General features: G+C 39.8%; 3 protein-coding genes and 1 pseudogene across 3 annotated transcripts; all 4 read right to left on the reverse strand.

The window, feature by feature from the left end:
- Positions 1-4827: 4827 nt before the first annotated feature.
- Positions 4828-5035, reverse strand: LOC142862210 (uncharacterized; annotated as a pseudogene).
- Positions 5036-5533: 498 nt separating this feature from the next.
- Positions 5534-10581, reverse strand: KRT40 (keratin 40). The gene is made up of 7 exons (XM_012765810.2): positions 10135-10581; positions 9354-9436; positions 8953-9109; positions 7974-8135; positions 7769-7894; positions 6126-6346; positions 5534-5633 (listed from the first exon to the last, which is right to left on the reverse strand). Exons 1-7 carry the CDS (start codon positions 10579-10581, stop codon positions 5534-5536), a joined length of 1296 nt encoding a protein of 431 aa, XP_012621264.2.
- Positions 10582-17965: 7384 nt separating this feature from the next.
- Positions 17966-18262, reverse strand: LOC105872060 (keratin-associated protein 3-3-like). Its single transcript, XM_012765809.2, has one exon. It carries the CDS (start codon positions 18260-18262, stop codon positions 17966-17968), a length of 297 nt encoding a protein of 98 aa, XP_012621263.1.
- A 5540-nt stretch (positions 18263-23802) lies between these two features.
- LOC105872059 (keratin-associated protein 3-3) lies at positions 23803-24099 on the reverse strand. The gene has a single exon (XM_012765808.2). The coding sequence runs from the start codon at positions 24097-24099 to the stop codon at positions 23803-23805; it is 297 nt and encodes a 98-aa protein (XP_012621262.2).
- Positions 24100-27742: the final 3643 nt, after the last annotated feature.

A 27742-nucleotide genomic window follows, 5' to 3' on the forward strand; every position in this document is an offset into this window, starting at 1 on the left:
ATGCTGAATGGAAAATGGGTTTTTCCTATTTTGAATAGTATTCTTAATTTCTGTAAATAGAGAAAAGACAGTACTCTTGGCAAGAATGTGAAAGGAGTTCTTTAACTGTTTAACTGCGTTGACCACATAAAAGGAGTCTGAGATGATGTTGATAGGTTCAGTGATGGTACTGAGAACCAGACCGACTACGGCACACTCTACTAGCTGAGGAGAAGAATAGTTAAACTGTTTTGTATACACCTTGTCCTGAATGACATAGCTCCCAATACCTGTCTTAGAGCCATCGGTATACACATCCAAGGCATTAACCAAAGGTAACAATGAAGTTACTCTTGGGAAAATAAGCTCGTTTCTCATTGCAAACTGCAATAAGGCATGTCTGGGATAATGGTTATCAATGCTCCCTGGGAAGGTGCATCTTAATATGGCCCATGCATCAAGATTGGCACATAAGGTGTTTACCTGATTGGCAGTATATGGACAAATCAGGCTATCAGGGTGACGCCCAAAATGGGACACAGCCAAACTAATACCTTTTAAAGCTATCTCGGCCACACAGGTAGGATAATGGCCAATCACCTTTCCTGGAGAGGCTTGAGGATGCACCCATAAAAGGGGACCATCCTGCCAAAGCACTGCCGTAGGGAGCGTGGGAGAAGGGAGTACACAGAGGGAGAAAGGATCATGGTGTTGAATGCGCACTAGTTGCGCCTTTTGAATGGCTTCTTCTACCTTATGAAGAGCCTTTAGGGCCTCAGGAGTCAAAGTTCTAGGAGACGTGATGTGTGAGTCTCCCTCTAGAATCTGAAATAATGGCTTCAGTTCTGCTGTGGTAAGACATAAAAAAGGTCGAAGCCAATTAATATCCCCTAGCAGTTTTTGAAAATCGTTTAATGTTTTTAAGGCATTTCTTCGGATGGACAGTCTTTGAGGCACAATTTTGTCAGGGAGAATGCTACTACCAAGAAACGCGCCTACTTCTCCCTCTTGCACCTTTTCTGGAGCGACCAGCAAGCCTTTTTCCTTTAAGTGAGCCTGAAGGGACGCATAAGCTTGGCGAAGCATGCCATTATCACAATGACACAAGAGAATATCATCCATATAATGTATAATTCTTACCTTTGAAAACTTCTGCCTAACCGGCTGGATAGCTGAGGCCACATAAAGTTGGCACATAGTGGGACTGTTAGCCATGCCCTGAGGCAAAACCTGCCATTGATATCTTGCATCAGGCTGTTCATGGTTTATGGAAGGAAGCGTGAATGCAAATCTGCTTTTATCTTGAGGGTGCAAGGGAATAGAGAAAAAACAGTCTTTAATGTCCAAGATAATTAGACTCCAATGTTTAGGCAAAGCTGAGAGAAGGGGCAGTCCTCTTTGAACAGGCCCCATAAGCTGCATCTGGGCATTAATCGCTCTAAGGTCATGCAACAGTCTCCATTTACCAGACCTTTTCTTAATCACAAAAATAGGAGTATTCCAAGGAGAATGAGAGGGTTCAAGATGCCCAAGAGTAAGCTGCTCTTGCACTAGATTATGGGCCGCAAGTAACTTTTCAGAGGGTAAAGGCCACTGAGGTACCCACACTGGCTCCTCTGTATTCCAGGGTATGGGCAGAGGATCCCCAGCGGCCCCTAAGAAAAACCCAGCCCTTGCTTAGAAGGTCGTGGCACAGGCTCTATAGGTTCAGTTCTTCCCTGCAAGTTCCTCCCAAGCCCTTTACCTGGGACACAGCCCATGCCCTTCATCAGCTTTTGACTTTGAACAGAATAGTCATTGGTCAATTTGAAGTCCAATTGCCGTAGCAAGTCTCTACCCCAAAGATTCACAGGCAAAGGCAGAACATAAGGTTGAAAACTACCCTCTCTACCCTCATTATCCTTCCATTTCAGTGTCTGGGCGCTGATCACTGGAGAGGATGCATATCCCAATCCCTGCAGAGTCTGAGCTGAGGGGGCCAATGGCCACGTTTTTGGCCACCAGCGTTCAGAAATTATACTAGTGTCAGCTCCTGTATCTAGGAGGCCTGTAAATGTCTTTCCTTGTATGGTTAAGTCCATAGTAGGACGTTCATCTAAATTCAATGACAAATATGCACAGTTTCCTCCAGAGGAGCCAAAACCTTTTTCTCCTCTGATTTTTTGTTTACTAGGGAATAAAGAATGGAGGCTAGGTAAAATTAGCAACTGTGCTATCCGGTCTCCTGGATATATGGAAACTATGCCTCTAGTGGAAGAGCAAAGAATTTTTACTTGCCCTTCAAAATCTGAATCAATAACTCCTGGGTGAATTATTAATCCCTGCAGAGTTGATGAAGACCTGCCGAGGATGAGTCCTACCGTATTATTAGGTAACGGTCCCTTAAAATCAGATGGGACCGGTTGGCACCCCATGAGGGGGGTTAATACTGTTGTAGTGGTGGCACAGAGGTCCAATCCTGCAGAACCTTTAGTGGCTCTCCTTGGCTCCCCGGAGGCGCTAGGAGCAACCTCTCCTGGGTATTCCCCTGCATGGCCCCATATATTTGCGGGCCCTGGGGTCGGGGGCCCCACCATCCGTTTTTTTGCTTAGGTACAGGCTTTCCATTTTGATCCCAAACTATGGGATTTCCATCCTTATCCTTCATCGAGTGACATTCAGAAGCCCAATGTCGCCCCTTGCCACAGGTAGGGCAGATGCCTGGCTGTTTGTTAGAGGAGCTCCCTTGCTTAGGAGGTGCTCTACATTGCCTTTTAAGGTGCCCAGGTTTGCCACAATTGTAGCAATTGCGTTCCTGCTTTGCTTGAGCTGCTAAAACAGCGGCCGCCAGGCCACTATTGGTCAGGGGACCCCCTATCTCTCTGCATGCTTTTAGCCAGGCATTAAGGCCTTTGTTCTTCCAAGGGGCAATTGCATTACGGCATTCCGTAGTGCACTGCTCAAAGGCAAGCTGCTCAATGAGTGGCATGGCTGTGTCTAGATCCCCAAATACCCTTCCTGCTGCCTCTACTAGCCTAGCTACAAAGTCTGAGAATGGTTCAGCAGGGGCCTGGATAATTTTTGTCAAGTTACCCCTGACCTCCCCACGATTGGGCAAGCTCTTCCACGCCTTAATGGCTATGGAGTTGATCTGGGCATATACCTCCTCTGGGTAGGCGACCTGATTGTTGACCCACTGCCCCTGCCCTGTGAGCATGTCAAAATTCCATGCTGGTTGCCCACGCTGGGCGTTTCTCCGGGATTGCTCCATGCACTCTTCCTGGTTAATGGACTTCCAATCTAAATACTGACCTGTAGTCAGTACTGCCTTGACGAGCTGACTCCAATCTCTGGGCGTCATTGCTGAATTGCCCAGTCTCTCTACCAAAGATAAGGTGTAGGAGGCCCCATGTCCCCAGTTTCGGACAGCCTCCGCCAGCTCTTTTAATTGCTTGGCGTTTACTGGCTCCCAGCCCCTTTGATTATCATTCTCAAAGACAGGAAAGGTAAGAAACAGCTCTTTTCGCTCTTCAGGGTGAATGAATGAAGCACCCTGCAGTGCGCCTCTCTGCCTGGGGCTAACGCTTATTTCCTCATAAGGCGGGGCAGACGGAGATAGGCTATACCGCTCATAACCTGCCGCTTCCTGTTCCAAAGTAGCTTCCTCCTCTGAATCTAGCTCCTCCCCCGCCTCCTCCCCTGAACTTGAGGAAGTAAGAGAAGAGGAAGAAGAGGAATCATCCTCAGAAATATTTAATTTTTTAAATTCTGACAGAAAAAGGCTATCTCCTCTGTCTTCTGTCCTGTCCTTTCCTTTGTTATTTTTATTCCTGGTACTTTTACATTTCTTTCTCTCCCTTTTCTTCTTTCTCTCCCTTTGCAGGTCGGGCTGCGCTATCCCTCCCTGCATTTTCCTTTTTTGAGCTCTATATTCCTTTTTTCCACCTTTTACCGCGGTACCTCCCTTATTGCTTCTCTCTGAGCTTGCTTCTTGCAAGTCACTCAGTGCACTTTGGCTAGCTGCTACGCGAGGGCCTGAAGTCTCATCATACAGGCATTTTATGATAATAGGCCACAAAAAGCGCCGCAGCAGAATATTACCCATTTTTTGGAAGCAGGGGAGTTTTGGCCGTCCCACACGTCAGTTCTGAACTCACCTCTGTCGAGGTCGTCTCCGCTGGTGCTTCAAAGTTGCACGAGGTCCCGGGTTTCGGCACCACTTGTCGCGCCCGCCTCGCCAGCAAGGAAGACGCGGCAACAGGAGTTCTTCTGACAGTGCTTTAATGGGGTTCCCTTTAGACTTACATGATGCGGAAGACCCAGCCCGGCAGCGTGCAGGCCGCTATATACCCCAGAAGTACAACCCCTAAGCTGTGATAGGCCGTTCAGCTGTCGAGCCACCCAAGCATTAGTCCATAGCAGGACCCTTTGTTTGCATTCTCGCGCCACAGGGCAACCGACAATTGCGCATGCGCTGAACTTGTTAGCTGCTCTAGGCAAAGCCGGAAACAGGCGCCAACTTGTAATGGCGTTGACACCGCGCCCCACACACAGGGTCATCCTTGGTGATCCAGACCTGTAGCTGGTCATCTTCTGTTTGCTTTGTTATGTAATTTCTAGAGTCTTAGCTATCCTTAGGAGGAGGAAGAGGGGAATGCACATCTGTTTCATCTTTCTGGAAGTGGAACTTCTCTATTTTGCTTTTTAAATGTATGAGAATAATTAGTCTTATAATCTAACTGTCCAATAACTGACGAATGTGTCCTATGGTATAGGATGCAGTCTCTAAAATGATGGCCACAGGACAGTCCTATGTTTTTATTAGAATTATAAATGCTTAGATGACACAAATAAAAATAAAATATCACACAACTGTATGCATATATAAGTATGATCATAACTATGTGGAAAAACCTATCATAAGAGAAAAAAACTGGAAGAATGTTCTCCAAAGTATTAACAATGGATGGTTGGTGGATGGAATTATCAGTGATTTTTTTTTCTCTTTAACGAGACAAATTTAAACTGATAAGAACAGATACTACACTTGATCTTAGCCAAAAGGCCAAGAAGTGATAATGAGACAAATTTAGAAAAGGAACACCTACTACTTTTATAATTAAAAATGAAATAAATACAATTATATTCCTGTTCCCTCTCCAAAAAATACATACAATGATCTCCTATGATATAAGGCATTTTTCATGAATTAATTCATTTATTTGTGTTTGAGGAGTTAAAAAACATTTTTAGTACGGTTTATGCAAATTCAAGCTATAGTCATCAAATGAATATTATATCAACAGTAATAAGCCACAAAGCTATATTTCTCATGCTGGAAGAATGAAATACATTTTATTTGGAGATTAGCAAGAATGCTCTATAAGCTCCTAGAATACCACGAATGAACTGGAAAGAGAGAAATGTTCGAGTGGATATAGACTGAGGGTGCCGGGAGGACATGAAACCCTCTAGACTTGTCTTTCCAGTTTGGATGTCCCTGGTGGAAGCCCCATCTCCTTTCTAGGACACTGCTGGCCTTGATTTCTCCATCCGCTGTGCTGGTGACTAACATTCACGAACAGCAATTTTCAACTGTGCAAATGACATAGGCTGAACACGGCTCACAAGTGTTGCTTGACGTGCACGTCGTAGAACACGGGTTACAGGGAAGCCTGGGGAAAATCAATTGTAAACTAAGCTTAACAAGGGAATCACGATCAAATGTCAACTCAGAAAAACCATGTCAAGCTTTGCCCTACAAATTATGTTCTGAAAAAAACTCTTTGCAGAATAGCATTTTGGAACCAGAATTGTCACTTCATGTTCACTGAAACAGTGGTAGTTAAATAATATTTTATATATTTTCTGTGTTTTGCAAATGTTATCTTAAGGCTGTTCCAGATTTCCATTTAGTGGATAAAGGAGCAAAGAGAGATGCCCAGTATGAAATGTTATGCGTGGTCATTCTGCTTTAGAACTTCGAAATGTTTTAGAGCATTTCTATTGTCACGTGCTCAGCCTCAGCCACCCTTCCTCTCTCTTTTTAAGAAGATCCCTCAACACACTAGGGAGGTTCGACCTGGGCCAGGCCTGGGGGAAACAGGATTCTCCTGCATCAGCCTGTCTGTGGTCCCAGAGGGTTCCTGAGCAGCTGTGGGACTTGCCTGCTGTCCTCGCTCTCCAGCAGCCCCCGGTACGTGTTGATCTCGCACTCCAGCCGGGCCTTCACGTCCAGCAGCACCTGGTACTCCTGGTTCTGCCGCTCCAGGTCGCAGCGGATCTCGGCCAGCTGGTTCTCCACACTGTCGATCAGGCACTGAATCTGGGCCAGCTGGGAGCTGTACTGGGCCTCGGTCTCCGCCGCGGTACATTCCAGAGATTCTGTCTGCAAGAGGAAAACAATGTCCAAAGGACCATGGGGCCAGATTGCCTGTTTTCATATCCTTGCTCTACCTTTCTCTAGCTGTGTGACCTTGGGGAAATTACTTAGCTTCTCTGAACCTCAGTTTTATTCTATATAAAGTTTTATTCTATATAAACCTATCTCATAGGAAGGTTGTAAAGATTAAATGAGTTAATATCTGTAAATCACTTAGAACAGTGCCTGGAAAAAAATTTAAGGGCTGTATAAATGTCAGCTATTTTTACTACCACCTTTGACTACTGCGACCTGTGACATACCTGTGTAGCTTAAGAACAATCAATAGCATTTTGGAGGAAACATTGAGTTTGGGCTCCTGGTGGGGAGGGTGGTGGGAGGAAGAGAGTTTGGTTAATGGGTGCAAACATACTTTGCATAGAAGGAATAAGTTCTGATGTTTGATAGCAGAGTAAGGTGACTATAGTTAACAACAATGTGTTGTGCATTTCAAATAGCTGTAAGAGATGACTTGAAATGTTCCCAACACATAGAAATGACAAACACCCAAGATGATAGGTGCCCTAAATACCCTGCCTTGATCATTATACATTCTATGCATGCAACAAAATATCACATGTACCCCATAAATATGTACAGATATTATGTATCAATAAAAATAAATCACTTTTTTTTTTTTTTAAAAAGACAAGAGGCTTTGGGATCCAACTACCTGGATTCAGCTTTTGCCTCTTAGAATTGTACGACTCCTTGCAAGTTACTCAATCTGAGTCTAAGTTTTCCTCATCTGTGAAATGGGGTAAAGGTATCTACGCTATAAAGTTATTGTGAGGCTTAAATCAGCACGGCACCCCTCACAAGATGAATGCTCAGCTATCATTCATCTAGGTATTTGGCATGGGACTTCATGTAATGCACGCAATGATGCTTAACTGGAACTGGTTAATGTAGTCTTGAATGCATGGTATTCTCATTGCTTGGGTGAGGTGGGGTGCAGTGAAGGGTCAGGTTGAGGTGTGGATCCTGGGAAACTTTAGGATAGTTGTAGGCTGAAAAGTTTGACAACTATTCTTTGTTTTGAATATCATGGTGAGCTTGGAACATTGGTCTGAATCAAAAGAGAATTAAAGCCTGTTGGCATGCTTAAGTGCCTTTGGCTCAGGGGTCCTGCTCTTGCGCTGCCCCGGCCTTTCCCTCTCTCCCTGACTCTGGAAGGTGCTGCAAGAGGGTGCTGGGGCCCAGAAGGGAAGGTTAGACATCCTAGTGGGGTGATGCAAGCTGTTCACCTGTCTCTCCTGCTTCTAGCCGGCTAAACGGCAGTGCTTGGGGAAGGCGAGGAAATGTAATCCCTGGGTTATGGAAGAGGACGTAGCAGCCCAGGGCCTGACTTATGAAGGACACAACTGTCACCGCCTTTGCCTTACGCACCAGGCTTTGCTGTGCCTGGAGCTCGATTTCCAGAGCATTGGCTGTGCGTTTCAGTTCCAAGATCTCCATCTGGCAGCCCTGCAGCTGCTCCGCGCTGGACAGCTGCTGCCGATTGAGCTCTTCTATCTGAAACACAGGCACCGTTAGAGAATTCACACGAGGTACAGGTCCGGGAGCCTGACAGTTGACCGCTCCGGGCGCTGACCTGGACAGCGAACCATTGTTCCGCGTCTCTGCGGTTGTTGGCGAGCACCGTTTCGTACTGACAGCGCATCTCATCCAGCGCCCGGGTGAGGTCGATGGTGGGGGCCGTGTCCAGCTCCACGCTGAGTCGGTCACCCAGCTGTCCACGAAGCGAGTTGACTTCCTGAAAGCAGAGATCGAGTAAAGAATGTCACAGCGTGGTGGAGGGGACAAACATCAATCTGACACTCAATAGCATCTCATTCCTGCTTTTCTGGAGCAGTGGGCAAGAGTGTGGGATTTTGACGCAGATTGCCTGGGCTGAAGCTCTTTTCACCACTTATATGGGTCTCGGTTTCTTCATCTGCCAAATCGGTATAATAATTGTACCCTTTCCAGAAATTTATTGTGAAATATAGAAGAGTTAATATACGTAAGGAACTTATAAAAGCCCAGGAACATAGTAAGGTCTCATTAAATGTTCACTGTTATTTTCATCAACAAATGTTCAAAGAGCAAATATACCTTATTTTACGCGATTCAGCCTTTCATTTTCCAGCTTCATCAATGTACCATAACCAATTGCTTCTATAAATGCAGAATATTTAAGAAGCTGGTACAAATATTGCATCAGTCTTTATTCCCTTTTTGAAATGGACTTTGTAGTCTGTGTTCATCAGCCAAGCTTTCACATCCTGTAGCCTAGAGTCGGGGTGGCACGAAGCCTCCAAGAAAAGCCATTTGTGGGGTCACTCGTCTCCTCCACAAAAGCAATAGCAGTAGAAGAGTTTTTGGTTCCTTCATCTGGCACTTGCTGGGACTAATTCCCATCTACATGCAGGCACACACTGGGACCATCAGGCTGAATAGTAATAGGGCCTCGAGTAGTTGTATTCCAGCTTAAGCAGCATCTGCCCAAGTTCGATTTACACAAACATCAAAATCTATCTGTTTACCTTTCTTACTGTCGGAGTCCTTCAGCGGCATTGCCCCTTCCTTACCTCTTCATGGTTTTTCTTCAGGCAAAAGAGATCGTCCTTCAGAGACTCCACGTGGGCCTCCAGGTCAGATTTGCACAGGGTCAGCTCGTCCAGGATCCCACGCAGGCCGCTGATGTCAGCCTCTAGCAGCTGGCGAAGGGACAGCTCACTGTCGTACCTTTCGCAGAAAAGACATAAAGCCAGCGCTTACTCTGCTGGACACCGTGAGAAGTGAGGGAGCTACGCGGATGATCGACACAGAGGCTCAAGGAAACCACACGCCATTTCTTTTACATCCTAAATAATGATTCATTCCAGCTTTTAAACCATTCTTAACTTTCAAAATATTACACAGAAAAATCTGGGGGTAGAGAGAGAGACCAGACAACTATAAATTATTTTCAAATTCAAATTAAGCTTACTTTGACCTAAAGTCATCAGTGGCCAGTTTGCAGTTGTCCAGCTGCACAGCAAGTCTAGAATTCTCTGCCTTCTTGCACAAGATCTGGGAAGGAAGTCATGTAATATGAATGAATCTTTCTTTGAGAGAAACCTAAATATCTATTCATTTAACATCTAGGCCATTAGCTGCTGAATCCTTTGAAAGTTTTGAAAGTCTTTATAAGAAAATACAAACTTGTTTTCAGCCTGCTTTTCTTACTAACCATGCCACTTCATGAAGAAAAAATGCAGTGCCAATTTAGAAACAAAATAGAGAAATAAAAATATTTACCTTTTTAATGACCTAAGATATTTTGCAATACTCCTTGGCAGTTGAACACCATTAAAATTTCCTCTATAAGTAGTTTGTATTATGACTATTTCCCCATCCATAATAATAGAAATTCATCAGGGAGAGAAGAAAATGATTACTAAGCGAAATAATATATGGTCAAAAAGATGATATTTCAAGATCTGTGCAAATAATAATATAAATGTTCAGAAGTGATTTTAGATAAGACACAGTTTTTCCCCATTCTATAGGTGAGAAAGGCAAGATCTACAGGTACGTGACTTTATTATGGTCACTCAGTAATTAGGGGCAGCTCTGGGGCTGGTGCTGAGGTTTCCTCTGTGTCACATTAGCTCTCGGAATTCCTGTTTCCCTTGGTTTCCTTCCACAGACTAGCCACTTCTAGGATAAAGAGAAGGCAGATCACATAGGTTTGGATGGTGGAGCATTAGGGGAATGAGACACCGAACCTTTTGTTGGAGATCTTCAATGGTGTCGAAGTAACACTGGTAATCAGGGCACGCCAGCGGGATGCCCTGTTCGCATTGTCCTCGGATCCTGCATTCCAGCTCTGCGTTGGTCTCCTCGAGGCTGCGCACCTTGTCCAGATAGTTGGCGAGTCTGTCATTCAGGAACTGCATGGTCTCCTTCTCGTTGCTGGTGAACACCCCATCCTCACACCAGGCACAGGTCCCCACCAAGCAGGTGCTATTACAGCCCCCAGCAAGGTAGCATGGCGCGAGGCAGCCGGGCAGCAGGCGAGACCTGCAGAGGAAGCTGGGGGTCTGGCATCTGGATGCGGCACAGGCGCTGGGGAGACAAGTGGTTTCCGTGGAACAGGTTGAAGCAGGTGCACAACGGGGAGCCCCCCCACAGGACTCAGGAGGGCAGGGCGTAGGGGAGCAGTCAGATGTCATCCTTTCGGAAGAGAAGGGCAGAAACTCGCTGCAAAACTCCAGTTGCCTTGACTCCAAAACTGTCTTTCCTTCCTGAGACTTTTATATAGCCTCCCAAATGGGTACTTACAGACTGCACCGGATGTTTCCTTTATCACTGTTGTGCCAGTTTCCATATAAACATTTCATTAGAGTTGTTTATTTACTGAGGAACAGTTTTATGCCTCATAAAAGAGGGATAACTTCAGGTTACTAAATCAGGACTTATCCCATGTCCATGTGTCAGTAAGATAGAATATTTAATCTAGAAAATAGTCATAGAAAGCATTGCCCTTTTGGCAGAATAAGAAAAGAAAGAGAAAATTTGGCCAATTGGTAATTATAGCTACAACTTGTTACAAATAAGAAAAATGATATTCCCATAGATTTTGATTCCGTGCATTGATTGCTTGTGTCTCTTCTTAAAATTAATTTTACAACTCATTAAATGACATTTAATGCCACACCATAAAAAGGGTTAGTGTGATTAGGAACTTTGCAATGCTTTTTGTGATCTCAGAGCATGTGCTTAGGTGGTAGAAGAGGGAGGTATGTTTAAGAGGGAGCTGGGTTTAAAGTATGTGTGTGTGTGTGTGTGTGTGTGTGTGTGTGTGTTTGTTTACCACATCTCCCTGTGTACAAATGAAAAAGTCACTTTACATATCTAATGGGAATAACTTGTGCCCTGGAGGCGAAAATGTACATTGCTTATCAATAGCTAGAGTTGTGATCTTTGATCTCCTGAAACTTATCTTCTCCATATTTCCTATGTCTTATTTTTAGATCAGTTATGCTATTTTTTACCTGCATTTTTAATAGGAGTGAAATATGAATTCTAAATTATAATCTTTTAGTCTCTTGGGAAACTCTCAGAAGAGGAGCAAGAAAACCACAGAAGTATTTTCTTGTGAGATCTGTTTTTGCTTGTTTATATATTTGTTTATTTATTTATGAATTCCATGAAAATTAAAAATACTGGAACTTGGGAAATAAAATTCCATAATGTAGGTTCCAAATCTGCAATGCCATTGGTTGAAATCTTGTGTAGTACCTGGCAGGTGGGAACTTAAGATGTACCTCTCTTTAATTTCATCTCTATTATGAAGCATAACCTATGTCACTTTGCTTGGTTTTAATTGTGGTATATATTTCATTTCCAAAGGTGCACAGAGAAAATTACCTCTATAAAGTTTAAGACTTACAGGGAGAAAAAGCCCCATTAATCTGCCAAAGTTAAAAATTTTATGATCCAGAATAAACTTATTTTTTCTCCCTAAATCTGATTTTAAGGATTCAAAAGCACATTTGAAAATCACAAATCTCTGAAAGAAAATTATGATTTCACAGTAACCTAATGAGTCAAAAGAAAAATATCTTTGAAGAGAACCCATGTCTTGGTTGTCCATCATAGGTTCTGGTTAATTAAAAGGCAGCAATGTAATCGCAGGTAAAATAAGAAATATTTCCTTTTGAGCTAATTTCTAATTATAAAATGTTGGTCACTGATTATTGTATATATACAGAAGGTATGGCTATTAATTTTGGTCTTAATGAATTATATAGTGTTGTATGGTGATCTATAGCTATAGTTCCCATCTTAGAATATGGAAATAGCCCAGAATTTATTTCTATAGTGTATCATCCTCAGAAGAAAGGAACATTGTGAATACAGGGAAATAGATGCCATGAAAGGCCACGATAAAAAGATATGGTTGTTTTATTTGATAATTATATAGTCATTTAATATGCTCTTATCTCAGAACATCCACCTACGGCTGCTATATCTTTTCTAAAATACAAGCCTATTTTTTGTTTCTCTCCACTTATGAAGTCCACCCGTCCTACCTTGCCAAAACTGACCTTCCTTTATCTGGCACCAATCTACTTTTCTAGGCTCATTTCATGATGTTCTTTCTCACAAACCCCGGCTCCAGCCACCCCCCTAAGCTTCGTAGGTACTGTTTTCAGTGCTTTGTTGCCACCCTTTTCCTGGATGAACTCACCTGTCAAGACTCAGCTGAAATGTCACTCAACTGCCTCATGATGAGGTGGGAACTCTTCCCAAGCACTCTGCACATACTTCACCTATAGGGATTGTTGTATTGCTTCTAAAATTTGTATGCATTTTTATGTTTCTTGATTTTTTTGATAATGTCCCCTTTAAGACAAGTGTATCTTACTTGTCTTCTTGGCCCCAGCACATTGGATATAATATAATGTGAGAGGTCCTTAATAAATGTTTGCTAAAAATATGTCCACTTCACTTAATAGAAGCTTCTGTTTGGATACATGATTCTTTTTATTTTATTAATTTTTATTTCAGGATATTGTGGGGATATAAACATTTTGGTTACTTATATTGCCTTTGCTTCACCCAAGCCAGGGCTACAAGTGTGCCTTTCCCTCATACAGTGTGCGCTGCATCCATTAGTTGTGAGTTTACCCCCCACCACCCATACCTGACCAGCACCCAGTGAATATTACTACCATGTGAGCACCTTAGTGTTGATCAGTTTTGATAAATGCCATTTTCACTGGAGTTAAGTGATATCTCATTGTGGTTTCGATTTGCATTTCCCTAATGATCAGAGATGTTGAGCATTTTTTCATGTTTGTTGGCCATTAGTCTGTCTTCTTTTGAAAAGTTTCTGTTCATGTCCTTTGCCCACTTTTTAAAAATGAGGTTGTTTTATTTTTTTCTTGCTGATTTTCTTGAGTTCTATATAGATTCTATTTATTAGCCCTTTATCGGATGTGTAGCATGCAAATATTTTCTCTCATTCTGTAGGTTGTCTATTCACTCTATGGATTATTTCCTTGGATGTGCAGAAGCTTTTTAATTTGATCAGCTCCCATTTATTTATTTTTGTTGTTGCTGTGATTGCTTTTGAGATCTTCTTCATAAATTCTTTCCCCAGGACAATGTCTGTAAGTTTTTCTAACATTTTATTTTAGAATTTTTATAGTTTTATGCCTTAGGTTTAAGTCTAGCATCCATTGTGAGTTGATTTTTGTGAGAGGTGAAAGGTGCTGGTCCTGTTTCAGTCTTCTACGTGTGGCTATCCAGTTTTCCCAGCACCAGTTATTGAATAAGGATTCTTTTCCTCAATGTATGTTTTTGTCTGCTTTGTCGAAGATTAGATAGCTATATGAGGATGGTTTTATATCTGGGTTGTCAGTTCTGTTCCATTGGTCTATGTCTCTGTTCTTGCGCCATTACTGTGCTATTTTAGTTACTATAGCTTTGTAGTATAGCTTGAAGTCTGGTAAATTGATGCCTCCCAATTTGGTAGTTTTGGTTCATTTCTTTGTTCTTTCTCATTTTCTTTTGGGCTAATAAAATATGCTTTATATTCTACACTAGCTTTATATCTTTTAATAGTTTTTCTTGGGGGCAGAGGGAGTTCCGTCTGGATTACAATATGCATCCTTAAATTATTACAGTCCACTTGGAATTAATATTGTACTACTTTATGTAAAATATGAGAAGCCCATAACAGTAGAATTCTATTTACCTCTTTCTGTTCTTTGTGCTATTATTGTCAAATAGCTTACCGCTATATACCCTAACAATTGTTTTTGCTTTTGTCTTTTAGGGTATTAAGAAAAGGGTTATTTGTCTTTTAGGGTATTAAGAAAAGAAAAAAGAGAAAGTCTCATACTTTACTCATATATTTACTATTTTTCAGTGTTCTTTTTTTCCTTCCTAAAAGTCTGAGATTTCATTTGGTATAATTATACCTTTAAATATATTATTTTTTATTGTGGTAAACCCCACATAACATAAAATTTATCATCTTAACAATTTTTAAGTGTACAATTCAGTGGTATTAAATATATTCAAGTGCTGTGCAACCATCACCACCATCTGTCTTCATAACTCTTTCCATCTTGTAAAACTGAAACTCTGTACTATTTAAATAACTCCCTATCCCCTCCATCTCTTGGAAAGCACTGTTCTTTTTTCTCTCTTTATGATTTTGACTATGCTTTACTACCTTATATAAGTGGAAACATATAGAATTTGCCTTTTTGTGACTGGTTTATTTCACTTAGCATAATTCCTCAAGGCTCATCCATGTTGGGCCATATGCAGAATTTTCTTCCTTTTTAAGGTTGAATAATATTCCATTGTATGGATATATCACATTTGTTTGTCCATTCATCTGTCTATGAATGCTTGGGTTGTTTCCACATTTTAGCTACTGCAAATAATGCTGCTGTGAATACAAGTGTACAAATATCTTTCAGACATCCTGCTTTTATTCTTTTGGATATGTACTCAGAAGTAGAATTGCTAGATCATATGGTAATTCTATTTCTAATTTTTTGAGGAATGGTCATACTGTTTTCCACAGTAATGGCACCATTTTACCTTCCCACAAGCAATGCATGAGGGCCCCTATTTATTCACATTTTTTTAATGGTAGACATCCTAATGGGTGTGAAATGGTATCTTATTGTAGTTTTGTTTTGCATTTATCTAATAAGTTATGTTGAGCATCTTTTCATGTACTTCTTGGCCATTTGAATATCTTTTTGAAATACCTTTTTCAAGTTCTTTGCTCATTTTTGAACTGTGTTGTTTGTTTTTTGTTGTTGAGGTATAATTACTCTTAAACCAACAGAACTTCCTTTAGTGTGTCTTATAGTATAGGTACTTGGACAACACTTTTAAAAATCAGCTTTATTTAATCTAAATATGTTTTAATTTTTTCTTCAGTTTCAAAGGTTATTTTGCTGGCTGTAGAATCCAGTTTGATGCCTTTTCCCCCTTCCCTTCAAAACTTTAAGACTGAGGTTTGATTGACCTCCATTTTATCTGAATAGATGTCAGACATCCATTTTATCTTTGCTGCCTTATATTTGATGATGTGTGTTTTTTCTTATTATTTCTTTTTAAGATACTCTACTGATTTGAGGTATTCAGCAGTTTGACTATGTGTGTTTGTCTATGTGTGGTGTGTGCATGTGTGTATGTGTGTGTTTAGGTTGCATTTACTCTGCTTAGAATTTCTGGAAATTCTTGAATCTGCAGGTTAATAAAATATGTCACCAAATTTGGAAAATTTTCAACTCCCCAATTTTTCTTCCTCATTTTCTCATTCCTCTCATTCTGAGATTCCAATTTCATGTATATTGGACTACTTGGTACTTTCCCAAAGGCCTTTCAGCTTCTTTTCATTTTTTTGCAATCTTTTTCCCCCTTCTCTATGCTTTAGCTTTGATAATTTTGATTTATCTTAACATCACTTTGATGTATCTTTATTCACTAACCTCTGCTATAATTTGCAGTATCTAATTTTCTATTAAGCCCATCTATTAAATTCTTTATTTCAGATATTATACAGGCTAGTTCTAGGATTTTTATTTGTTTATCTCTAATTTAAATAATTTAAATTTAATTTATTTTAAATAAAATAAAAGTTTAAAATTTCACTTTTCTGGTGAGATGCCTTATCTTTTCCACTCTTTTTCTTTCACATCTTCTTAATCTTTTCCTTCAAATTCATGAAAATATTTATAACAACTGTTTAAAGATCCTTGTTTACTGATTCCAACATCTGTGTACCTCTAGAACTATTTTTATTGGCTGCTTTTCCTCTTGGTTATGGATAACATTTTCCTGCTTCTTCACATGTCTGGTAATTTTTTATTATATGCTCTTCATCTTGGATGGTATGTTTTAGGAAATCTTGGATTAGCTATCAGAGCTTTCAGTGTTCAGTTTTGGTCTGACTGGAAGTCAATGAGGGGCTCTCTTTATCATCTCAGGCTTGGTTTCAAACTCTGATAGGGTGGGAATAATTTGATGTGCTCCTCACTCCAGGTTGTGATGCTTCTTGTTTTGGTGTACCCTTTCTGGAATATCAGTTGAATGTGTGAAGTGCTCAATGAACCTTTCCCACTCTGATTGGGCTGGAAATTCAATGTCTCTTATTAGCAAATTTTAACGTTTAGGGTTTCTGTTCAGCTTCTAATCACCCCAGCAGCCAATCTCCACTATGCCTCATGGAATTTCATCCTGCATGCTTGCAACTCAGCCCTCCACAAGTGCTTAAGAAGAATTTTACACAGACTTCTGTACCTACCCACATACATTTTCTTCCTCTCTGGAACAGCTCTCCTAACTCCATTTAGAGATGCCACTGGTGCCTCAAACTTGGCATGTCTAGAGCAGAACATAGCATTTCCATCTCAAATTCTCTCCTTCTGCTCTGCTCCTGTGTTCTGTTGGTGACAAAACCCCATTGTCTAGTCTCTCTTCCATACTTTCTTCTCCTCCACATCCCCTTGATGACAAGCTCAAGTCAATTTTGTCTTTCACTATGTTTTCCCAATTCATCCCTATGGCAACAATCTTAATTGTTTTCAACTTTATGGTTCCACATCACTTTACTAATGCTGCTAGTAGAACACTTATTGTGTTTTTTAAATTATAATATAGAAACTGGCATTAAATAAATAATTGTGAACTGTATGAAGGAATGAATGGCTATTGTGTTTGTATCTTCCTCACCTGTCAGGTGGTCAGCTCATTTTCAGCAGAGACAATAAAACACAGGACACATAATAGATATTTAATAAATGTTAGTTCAATAAAGAATGACATTATGTTATACATTTTTTCATAAGCAGATCATATCATATGGATTAGTTTATATGTTTTTGGTCTATATGTTTTGGTTTATATGATATTTGGTCTTTCAGATATGTTAAGTATTTCCCAACCTATCTTAAGCCATTTTTTGGAGAACAAATCAGAAAAAGTCTACTTCCAAGTATGCTGATATATTGGACCATCTTATATACAAGGCCATTTAGTTTTCTTAAAACAGCAAAATAAACAAAAGCAGGAAATATTTGTACTGCTACCCTTTTCAGTTTTACTGATGTTCCAAGTTTTTCTAAAAATACCAACATTGAGAGTTGTGAAGCACATTTAATGAATTAACAGAAATAAACATAAGTAATAGTAGACATTTGTGCTATGCCAGAGATATGAAATTTATTAGGATGATCATGAAGAACTTCTTCAATTTCCAGAAAGATACCACCCAAGACTGGAAACAAAATTTCCAAAGCACCCGAAGACAGATACACTTTAATATGAAGGAATCAAACAACTTTGGGAAGCCTGCAGGCATCCACCTATTCAAACCACACTTGGTTACAGGTAAGCTACATTGTCAATGAAAGTCTATAGGCTTTTTTTTTTTTTAATGGGTGAGGGTTGCCAGTGATACTGCCACCCCATTCCAACTTCTAAAGCATAGTAAATTAGTTGCAGGTGCTAGGACAGGCGAATGCTAAGGCTTCTGGGTTGACTCTTCCGTTGTCAGGTGCTAGGCAAAGCAGCCATGGATCAGCAGCAACTTGGGACGCAGGGCTCACCGCAGGGCTGAGTGCAGGTGGTGAGGTTGAGGGTCTCCAGGCCTGGGGTTGGCTGGCAGGAGTTGAGCAGGAAGCAGGAGGGCACACAGGGCTGAGGGATGTAGCAGGGTGGGGGGCAGTTGTCACAGCAGGTGGGCTCCAGTAACCAAACTGTGTGTGGGCAGGTGCTGGGCAGGCAGACTCCGCACCTGCAGCACTTCTCAGAGGAGCAGATGGTGGTGGCGGGCGCGGTGGGGACGCTGCAGCAGCGGGTGACACAGCAAGCCATGGCGTGGGGAGACTGTGGTTTGTATTGGTTTGGTTGAAAAGAAAGAGGAGTCTTCTGAAGTGTGAATGTCTCTCCTTGCTCTGGGCTCTTATATACCCTCTCCAGTGGGTGTTGGAGCAGCCTGAAGGCTTCTTTCCTGGTTCTTGTTTATGTTAGTGTACCCATTATCCTTAATTGTTTTGACATTTAGATGCCTGTAAAGAGTCTCTATTTTCCTAATTAACTTTTATTTGAGTTCATTGCTAAATCAGAACTGATTACTCTTGCCATTTGTCACTGAAGCACAAACTTCATGAGGTCCCACCAAAGCCTTCTGCTATTATAATTCCAGCACCAGCCCTGCTGGGCACTATTGCACAACAGCAAATCTGTCATATGTGGGACTTCTCCCCACTGCGGGTCAGTTTTTATTCTCTTTATCTTTATCTGTACCTGTTTGTCTGATGAAGTATTTTTGTTTTAAGGAGTTGAACTTAATTTTAGTGACTTACTTTGAGCTCCGAGGCTTTTGAAGATCAAAATTACATTAATGTGGAGAAACAATGTTTGAGAAATATGGGTAAACTTTTAAAAAACACTTATTATTCTTGTTTTTACTATAAGATATTATATATTTATATTAAACATTTAGAAAAGAAAGAAAAGAACTCATCTATAATCTTACCACCAAGATAAATTCCCTGTTAATATTATATATATATATTTCCCTCTAGTAATTTTTGTATGCATTCATTTATTGTTTTATTACATTACTGGAATAATATTTTATGTAAGTTCTGTAACATACATTTTAACTTACACATATATATTTTCATTATTTTATATTCTTAAGTATATTTGATAATGTTACTTTTAATATTTCCTACTATTTATATCATTGCACTCCTGAGTCACTTAAAAATTCCATATTATTAAGCATTTTGGTTATTTTCAACTTTTCTCTATGATCATTGTGACAATAGACAGCACTAGTGTATATAAATCTTTGTACACATTTCTGATTATTTCAGAAACAGATATAGTTATTAGGTATAATTATAAGGCAAATGTCAATGTCCAATATTTTTAAGGTCTTTGACATTTATGGACATACTGATCTCCAGAATGGTTTTATTTACCTATTTTTTCTAATTATCTATTTCCTCCAGCTGTGTTTGATTGAGAATTCCCGTTTTCCCATACCTTTGATGCATATTTTATTTAAAGTATTTTCCAATTTGATGGGTATAAAACAAAAAAATTTCATTATTGTGTTTGCTTTTCTTTTATAACTAGTTAGGTTAAAATATTCTCTCATATGTGTATTGGACAATTATGTTTTTACTGAGAACAGGCTTGCTTTGTTTCCTTCACTGCTAATTGTGTACAAATTGAATTTTTAGCTTAGGTCTACATAGACTGAGTAAAGGAATAACCTAAGGCCACAATACTAAAAATCAAGTAAAATTGCTACCAAGGGAAAGTAAACTTGTGGGCCTATGATAGATTTATCTGTTGACATTTGATTTTATTCTCTCTCTCTCTCTCTCTCTCTCTGTTTTTTTACACTGCATTGCATTTTCCCCCCGAAATCAAATGTAGCCATGGTAGAAAAGACCTGGATCCTAGTTCCAGTATACCATTTAGACTTCAGGCATAATTTAGCACTCAAGAAAGTGCGCAGCGTGGGCTCCTAGCTAATATCCTTATATCTCCAACCATTTCCACTCAGCATGGCCTCATTCAGCCTGCAAGACGTGGATCTTCTCACAGTTGTCCCAATTCCTCCTTTAAGTTACCTACCAGTGCGTGATGGTGGGTGCATCTATATGTTTTGGGATGGAATCAAAAGGACTCCTTGAAGAGTCATAAGAGCTCTTTACTGCTCCCAGGGGTGCTGGTTACTTCCCTTACTAAAACAAGTAAGTCCATTTTGGGAGTCTTATCCTTCTTCTCTGCAAAATAAAGGTTATAATGTCTATATTCTTCCATTCAGAAGACTATTGTGAAGTTCGTGATCAAAAGAGTTAAAGCCCATGGATAACCATAAAGTTCTGTGCAAATATAAATTACTATCATTATTGAAGTAAGTTGCAGATCAAACTCAAGGCAAGGTAAAGATCAGAGGAAGGTAGTGAAAAGAATTAAAAAAAAAAAGAGCTGAAGGGTAAGTAAGAGTGCAGCCTTTTAGGAAATAGCAAACATTGGTCTTAGACATTCAGACCAATAAATACATATTAAGTTTGTACCTATAATTAGAGAAAGTGGCTGGTGCATAAATTAATAAATTTAAAAATTTGAAAAAGTTCTCAATGGCTCTACTTGAAAAAACAGGATTCATAACATCTGTTGGTGTTCCTGGAGGTTCCCCAGACTTATCTTGGCATGAATACCTGCCAAATAGTGCTCCCTGTTAGTTTGGATTCATTGATATCTCTCTCGTTATTTTATTTTTATTTTTTGTTCCTTTTTAATTTTTTCCCCATTTATTTTAACTCTTTATCACTCATTATTTTAAAAAACAATTCGACAGACATTTACTGAGCAGTCACCATGTGCCAGACACTGTCCTAAATGTTGAATATACAGCAGCAAACAAAACAGGCATCATCCTGCCCTCACGGACTTTATAGTCTAGTGGAAGGGTTTATCACACGCATGATATATTATACATTGCTGCTATTATTTATTGTAATGGGAAGGACAAAGACTAGATTCTAAGAGAAATAAATAAATAAATGGACATTGTTTTTGACATTTTAAGGAAACATAACAAATAAAAAATAGCCTGCAGACCCTACCCTCACAATTAGAATTTCATGGCAGAAAGATATCAATCCCTTATTTAGAATGCAGTATTACTTTCTCCCAGTTCACCTCAAAAGTTTAAAGAAATTGTTACTGTGTATGCAGGACATCATGTTTCTGTAATTATAAATAAGACCTGAGGTTACAGATTAGAAACAGGTATAAAGTTTATGGTAGTAAACTTTTCTCTTTTATTGACAAGGCTTACAGTACTTTATTAAAAGACATTTTCTGTGCAGTGATCTAAGAGACTTGGCGATTACTCTCCTTTGTTTACAATTGAAGATAGTCCAAGAGAGGTGAGATAATTTGCCTTAGCCAGCCTGGGGACTGATGCGTTAACAACTAAATATAGGACCTATTGGGACTGAGCTACCTTTTATGTGGTTAAAAATGGAAGTTCAAACTATGTGTCAGAGATCTAAACATTTTATTTTTAAATGCAAAGGATATTTTTTTTCCTTTAAGCCAATGCAGGAAAAACATGGTGATTCTTGATGAGATGGTAGATTTTCAAAGTGCTAAAAATCTAGACTCACATACACACACATGCATCCAAGGACTTGCCTGGCTTTAATTGCACCTTTTGGTAGCCTATGGGGGTATCTGGACTGGTGAAGATGTAAATCAAAGATTGATAATGAAAAGAAACATAAGCAAAATATGATGATGTTAGTCTCTTGCTTCAAATCTTTCATTGCTTTGAGGTTTTAGGCCCTTTGCTTTGGGGAGCTCCCACTTCAGGGTCTTTGTACGTCTCTCTTTTTCCCCTCACTCTCTTCTCCCCATCTTCAACGCATCCTCCACTCCTCCACTCATTCCCAAGTACTTCCTGTGGCTGACACAGGCCAAGCACTCCATGACTATTTCTCACCCCCGACACTGACTCACCCAATCTGGGTTTTAGTTACTCTTCCTGTGTGCTGGCATGGCCTGCTGCCCAACCCCCAGGCATAGCAGGAATCATGCCGCACCATAATTATTTCATACAACACATGTAATACACATATGTGGTGATGATAATAACCTGTCTGCCTCATTTGCCAGATTTGAGAGAGACTTGAGGGCACTTGAGGTCAGAACATTTCTTTTATCTTCATATCTCTAGCACAAATATGGTGCCTGGCACAGGGGAAACAGTCAAAAAAAATACTGGCCACATGATGAGTAAATGGACTAAATCTCCTGTCGACCATGTCCTGGGTTGTGTCCCACCTACCCCATGGTTGCTAAGTTCTGTTCATGCAAAGCTGAACTGCTAATAAGCCTGTGGGATCCTCGGAGAAATTTCTTTCTGGAGAGACTGACAGGTACATCGAGGAAATTTAAAAACATGTTTGTTTAAAAGCATTTGCTCCCCTCCTTCCTTGTCCTACTTTTTTTTCTTCACATGCACTCTTTTGGTTTTATTTCAGTGCTTTTTCAGATTTAGACTTGTATCTTTATGCATGTATTGTATGTGTATATATTTATGTGTTATATATGTATTGCATGTATAACATATATTACATATAATATTCTCTCTAGGCTTGGAAAGTTAATCTGCATGAGATAAAATTAAGTAGGCTGATAAGATTAAGTAAAATTAAGTAATGAATTAAGATGTTTAATCAGAGTTTTAGCTCTAGCTGTCAACCTGTCACCTGAAAAGCATTAGCATTCTGTTGATTCCTGGGATGGAACTTCGTGCTGAGTATGGTTCCCAGTAGAGATATGTTCCTAGTGCTTTGTTACTTGAGTTGACTGCTTTGATTTCTCTCTCAGGGAAAGTGAAGTCAAATTAGGTAGGCCCATTAAATGACCCAGATCTTAGAATTAAATATTAACAGCTGCCAATTTTCATCTAGGAGCCAATATACCCTTTTTTCTATTATAATCAGATGTGGATTTTGTTAGAAAATCTTGCACTTCTTATCTCTCTTGCATATTTGAAGTGAATGTATTAACTATGTTCATTCAGCTGTGGCTCTATTAGTGTAGGAGGCCCTGTGATGTGGTGGAAAGAACTGGGCTTTAGAGTGAGACATACAAGAGACTCAATTCTGGTTTTCTTAGTAACTTTAGGACTTTGAGAATGTTGAATAACTCTCAAAGCTTCATTTCTGTTCGTGCTATTTTAAGGATTTAATGAATGATTCACCTACAAAGAGTAGGTAAAGAAATGTCGGCTTGCTCCAGAATTGTATTTGTCTAAGGAAGAGGAGAGAAGAGAACATGAACATAAAAGATAATCAATGAAATGTTAGCAAGCCATGTCGTTAGCAAGAATGTTAGTCATTCCTCCAATAGATTCTCTTTTAAAAAATTAAAATAATCATCTTGTCTGTATCTTTTTAAAATGGATGACATATACCAAGAATGCTAACATAAACAGAGAACACATCTTGCCAGAGAAATAAAGTTTATTGTTAAACCCATCAAAGAATTCTTTTGCCTCTATGAAAATATCCAATACAAGAAATGAGATCCGGGAAGTAACATGACCAAGAAAATATAGTCTGAGACCTTAAAGACTTCAATAGTATTTTGATAATAGAAGACATGCACCTGGCCAAATGAACCAAATGGTTATTCAGCCAAATAACCATACAAAATGTCTTAGTTATTTTTCTCCACTGAAGTTAAGGGTAAATTTTTCATATCTGGGCCATCTGGTCTACCTTAACAGCTGATAAACTACTGAGGCAAGAGAATACTGAATAGTCATCTTCTCGGCTCTTCCGTTGTCAGGCACTGGGCAAAGCAGCCAGGGATCAGCAGCAACTTGGGACGCAGGGCTCACCGCAGGGCTGAGTGTAGGTGGTGAGGTTGAGGGTCTCCAGGCCTGGGGTTGGCTGGCAGGAGTTGAGCAGGAAGCAGGAGGGCACGCAGGGCTGAGGGATGTAGCAGGGTGGGGGGCAGTTGTCACAGCAGGTGGGCTCCAGTAACCAAACTGTGTGTGGGCAGGTGCTGGGCAGGCAGACTCCGCACCTGCAGCACTTCTCAGAGGAGCAGATGGTGGTGGCGGGCGCGGTGGGGACGCTGCAGCAGCGGGTGACACAGCAAGCCATGGTGTGGAGAGACTGGTTTGCTTTTGGTCTCTTAGAAAGATGAGGTTTCTGAGGTACAAATGTCTTCTCTCTCTTTGGGGCTCTTATATACCCTCCCCAGCAGGTGTTGGCCCAACCAGAAGGCTTCCTGTCTTTTTTTTGTTTATGGCATTCCTTTTCCACTAAGATTCTCTAATCAGTCTGGCATTTACTTGTCCATTAAGAGTTCCTGCTCTTATTAAATTCATCATGTTTTTGACTCATCGACTTCTCATTTTTGTCATAAGATCATCACATTTTATCTTCACAGGGTTTTGGCATGCCAAACCTTACATGAATTATGGGTAATAAGCCTGAAGGACAATTCAGCTATAATTTCAGAGGCTAAAATTGTCTTGTTTTTCCCCCTTAATTTTAAGTAATATGGATAAAAGGACGTGATTTCTAATTATTAATTTCAGAGTAAGCAACTCAAATAATTAACTGGAGTATTTTTAACTCAATATAGTCAACAAGGATATAGCTATTTACAGATGAATGCTTCATATGACTGTATACCTCTCAGATGTATATGCATTATTTATTGATGGTATAATTCAGGTTCTATTGAGCAAGCAAGGTGATAGAAGGGTATAGGATGAAACTCCTTTTCAATATATTTAAAAAGTATATAGGGAATTTACAGAGTTTGTATTACTCTATGAGTTTTTTTTCCTAAAAAAGTGTATTCCCAAAGTTATGCCAATCTTATAGTGAGTCAAAGTATAAATTCACTGGATAGAAAGATCCACCCAGTTGCTGTCCTTTGTTGAATGTATCATTGAAAGAAAATCACTTCAGCCTTCATTCATTTGCACATCTATGATATACATATTTTAAAATAAGACAAAGCGGGCATCGAAAGGAGAAATGAGAAGATTCACAGAATAACTGGATTTTGGAAGGGGATATTGTCCAGTGTAATTTAGAACTATGGCCATTTGTAGAAATCAGTTTTTTACTGACTTACTCCCTACTTTGCATGTCCATTTATTTTCATATCTTGGATGTTCAGATGGTTTGTAACTTCCTCTGAGGAATGCCTTATACAACTGTCTTCGCCTCAGTTGGCCTTGATTTGTAGTATTGTAAGTTGGCAGATGAGGATATTGAACTCGATAATCTCCAATGTGTAATCTTCTGTGATTCCAACATCTCTCCATACCACCCCATGGTTGGCACAAATCCATTCAGATGGAATTTGTTGATTATTGAATAAACACAAAGTACAGATTCCTTAGTGGTTTATTTCTGAGGAGACATTACCAAAAACCAATATGATCTGTTCAAAAGAGAAGAAAGCTGACTAAAACAAATCAGTGGAAAATAGTAAATGTCATTGGTAAGTAAACCTCATATATTATATATAAAAAGAACCTTCCACTTAATAACCTTAAAATAGGATAGTTTAATTTTTGCTTAAGTATTGATATTTACTTATTACTAGTAGTATATTTTTACAAATAACCTTTAAGTCATTTTTATTAGCAGGAATTTACAACAAATGCCAAGCGAGTCGACATATACCTACACCTGAATGTTGAAGAACTGAAAGAAGTAAATTCAAGTGACCTTCCTGCTATATTGTAAAATTCAAAGTTAATGAGCTAGTATCAAAATCATCAAGGAAATGTTTAATGTTTACTTACTTTTGACTTACAAATCTTATTGTCTGTGAGCCAGAGGTTTGGGAGGTGGACTATATGAAGAAGACCCTCTATCACATTCTCTGTATTCTCTTTGACTTCTCTTTAAAATTTATCTTGAAATGTTATAGTTCAAGAGATCTATTGTACATCATGGTGACTATAGTGAATAACAACATATTGTGTTCTTGAAAAATTCTAAGAGAGTGGATTAAGTATTTTTGTCACAAAAAGCATACGTTTGTGAGGTAATGCATAGGTTAATCATAAAGCACATCAAACAAAAATGAAGGTTAGAGTCTCCTAGGTTCTTTATCCCTCACTCGTATTATTTCTTTGGCTTAAAATGTCCTTCACCAATTCCCTGCTTCTCAAATACTCCTGATCCCTCCAGCTTCAGCCAAATATCTCCTTCATAAAGAAACATTAGGTGATTCTTCTAGATGTTTTCATTCTTTGCTCCCATAAAATGTGCTACCCGTCCTTTCATTTCAACTTCATTTCTTTCTGTTCCATATTGTATTATAGTTGGGTACTTACATTTGTTTTCCTCACTCCTGGAAATCCTTGCACGTGGGAATTGCATTTTAACCTCATTTGCCTCTTTCAAGCACCTAGGACAATGCCTGAAACATACTAGGCATTTGACAAATGTTTATTGAATTGGATTAAATTATAGGTTAGAATTAAAAGGTATATTTATTTATTTTTATAATGGCCTCTTATAATAGTAACTCTTTACATAAGCTGAGTGATTCCTTTTATTCGTGAAGTGCTTTGCAGTTGTCAAAACAGGTTTACATTTAAAGCTTTAACCTAATGAGTCAATGAAAACATATGGCTCAGCTCAATCTTTGGGGTTCTTTCTGTGTGTTTATCTCTGACTGCCAGCATCTCTACCTCTTTAAGGACACATACTGAGTTTAGTTGGAGGCAGGAAAAAAAGAAAAATTAAAAGTAGGTGCTGACCTTGAAGTCTAAAAGAATTTTAAGCCGAGAGCCTAATGTATTTTAGTGTCCACATGGTTTTCTTTAGGTATCTACATCTCCCTGTGAGGTCTCTTTTTGGCTATGAGGTTTACGTTGATGTCATCAGAAAGTGTAATTCTGCTGGATATATTTATAGGTTCGTGATGCCTGTGTCAAGAGTCGTTGGGTAATTATAGCATTAAACACTGACACAGTACATGCTTTGGGGAGTGGTGGTGTTTGTTTAGTTTTAAAGTAAAGAGATCCACGAAAACATTTTCCCGCTTCTAATTTGAAATCATTGATCAAAATAGGGAAAGGCTTCTGCAAAACTGAAGGCACAGGGTAGGTTAAAAGATTTTTCCAGAGCACCTAATTAAAGGCCATTTGCTAAGCAGCCCTTAATGACTATTGAAGGTCCCTAGAGTAATGTGGGCAAGCTCTTTGGGATGTCTTTGGGTAGCAGCGAGGTGGTTCACATGCATAAGGCTGGACACAGGTCGTGACAGAGATTCTGCTCAGTCTGAGAGTCAGGTGGCAAGGGTTGAACAGCCAGTTGGCATATAGGCATCAGGAGGGCTGGGGGTGGGCAGGTGTTGCAGCAGGTGGGCTGAAGGAAGCTGAGCTCATGCGAGCAAGTGCTGGGCAGGCAGACTCCATCTTGACGGCACATGTCAGAGGAGTGGACGGTGGTGGCCTGGCCAGTGGGGACACTGCAGCATCCTTGGAAACAGGGATCATAGCAAGACATGGCAACAGTGGATCAGGTAGATGTTTTGTTGCAAAGGAAGGTTTTTTTTTTTTTTTTTTTACAAAGTTGTCTTTTGTGGGTCTTTTGTATCCACCTATCTCAGGAAACATGGCTTCCATCTGTCACAATGTTGGACAGAACATCCCTGTTGTTCCCATAATCCTACACAAATAACTCACTAACCTTTTGCGTATCAGCCATGGGATGGGTTTTATTTGATGTGTTGCTATGTTCAAACTTGCTTCCTGTTGCAGTTTCA

Source organism: Microcebus murinus, chromosome 18 (genome assembly GCF_040939455.1).
Source record: "Microcebus murinus isolate Inina chromosome 18, M.murinus_Inina_mat1.0, whole genome shotgun sequence".
NCBI lineage: Eukaryota > Metazoa > Chordata > Mammalia > Primates > Cheirogaleidae > Microcebus > Microcebus murinus.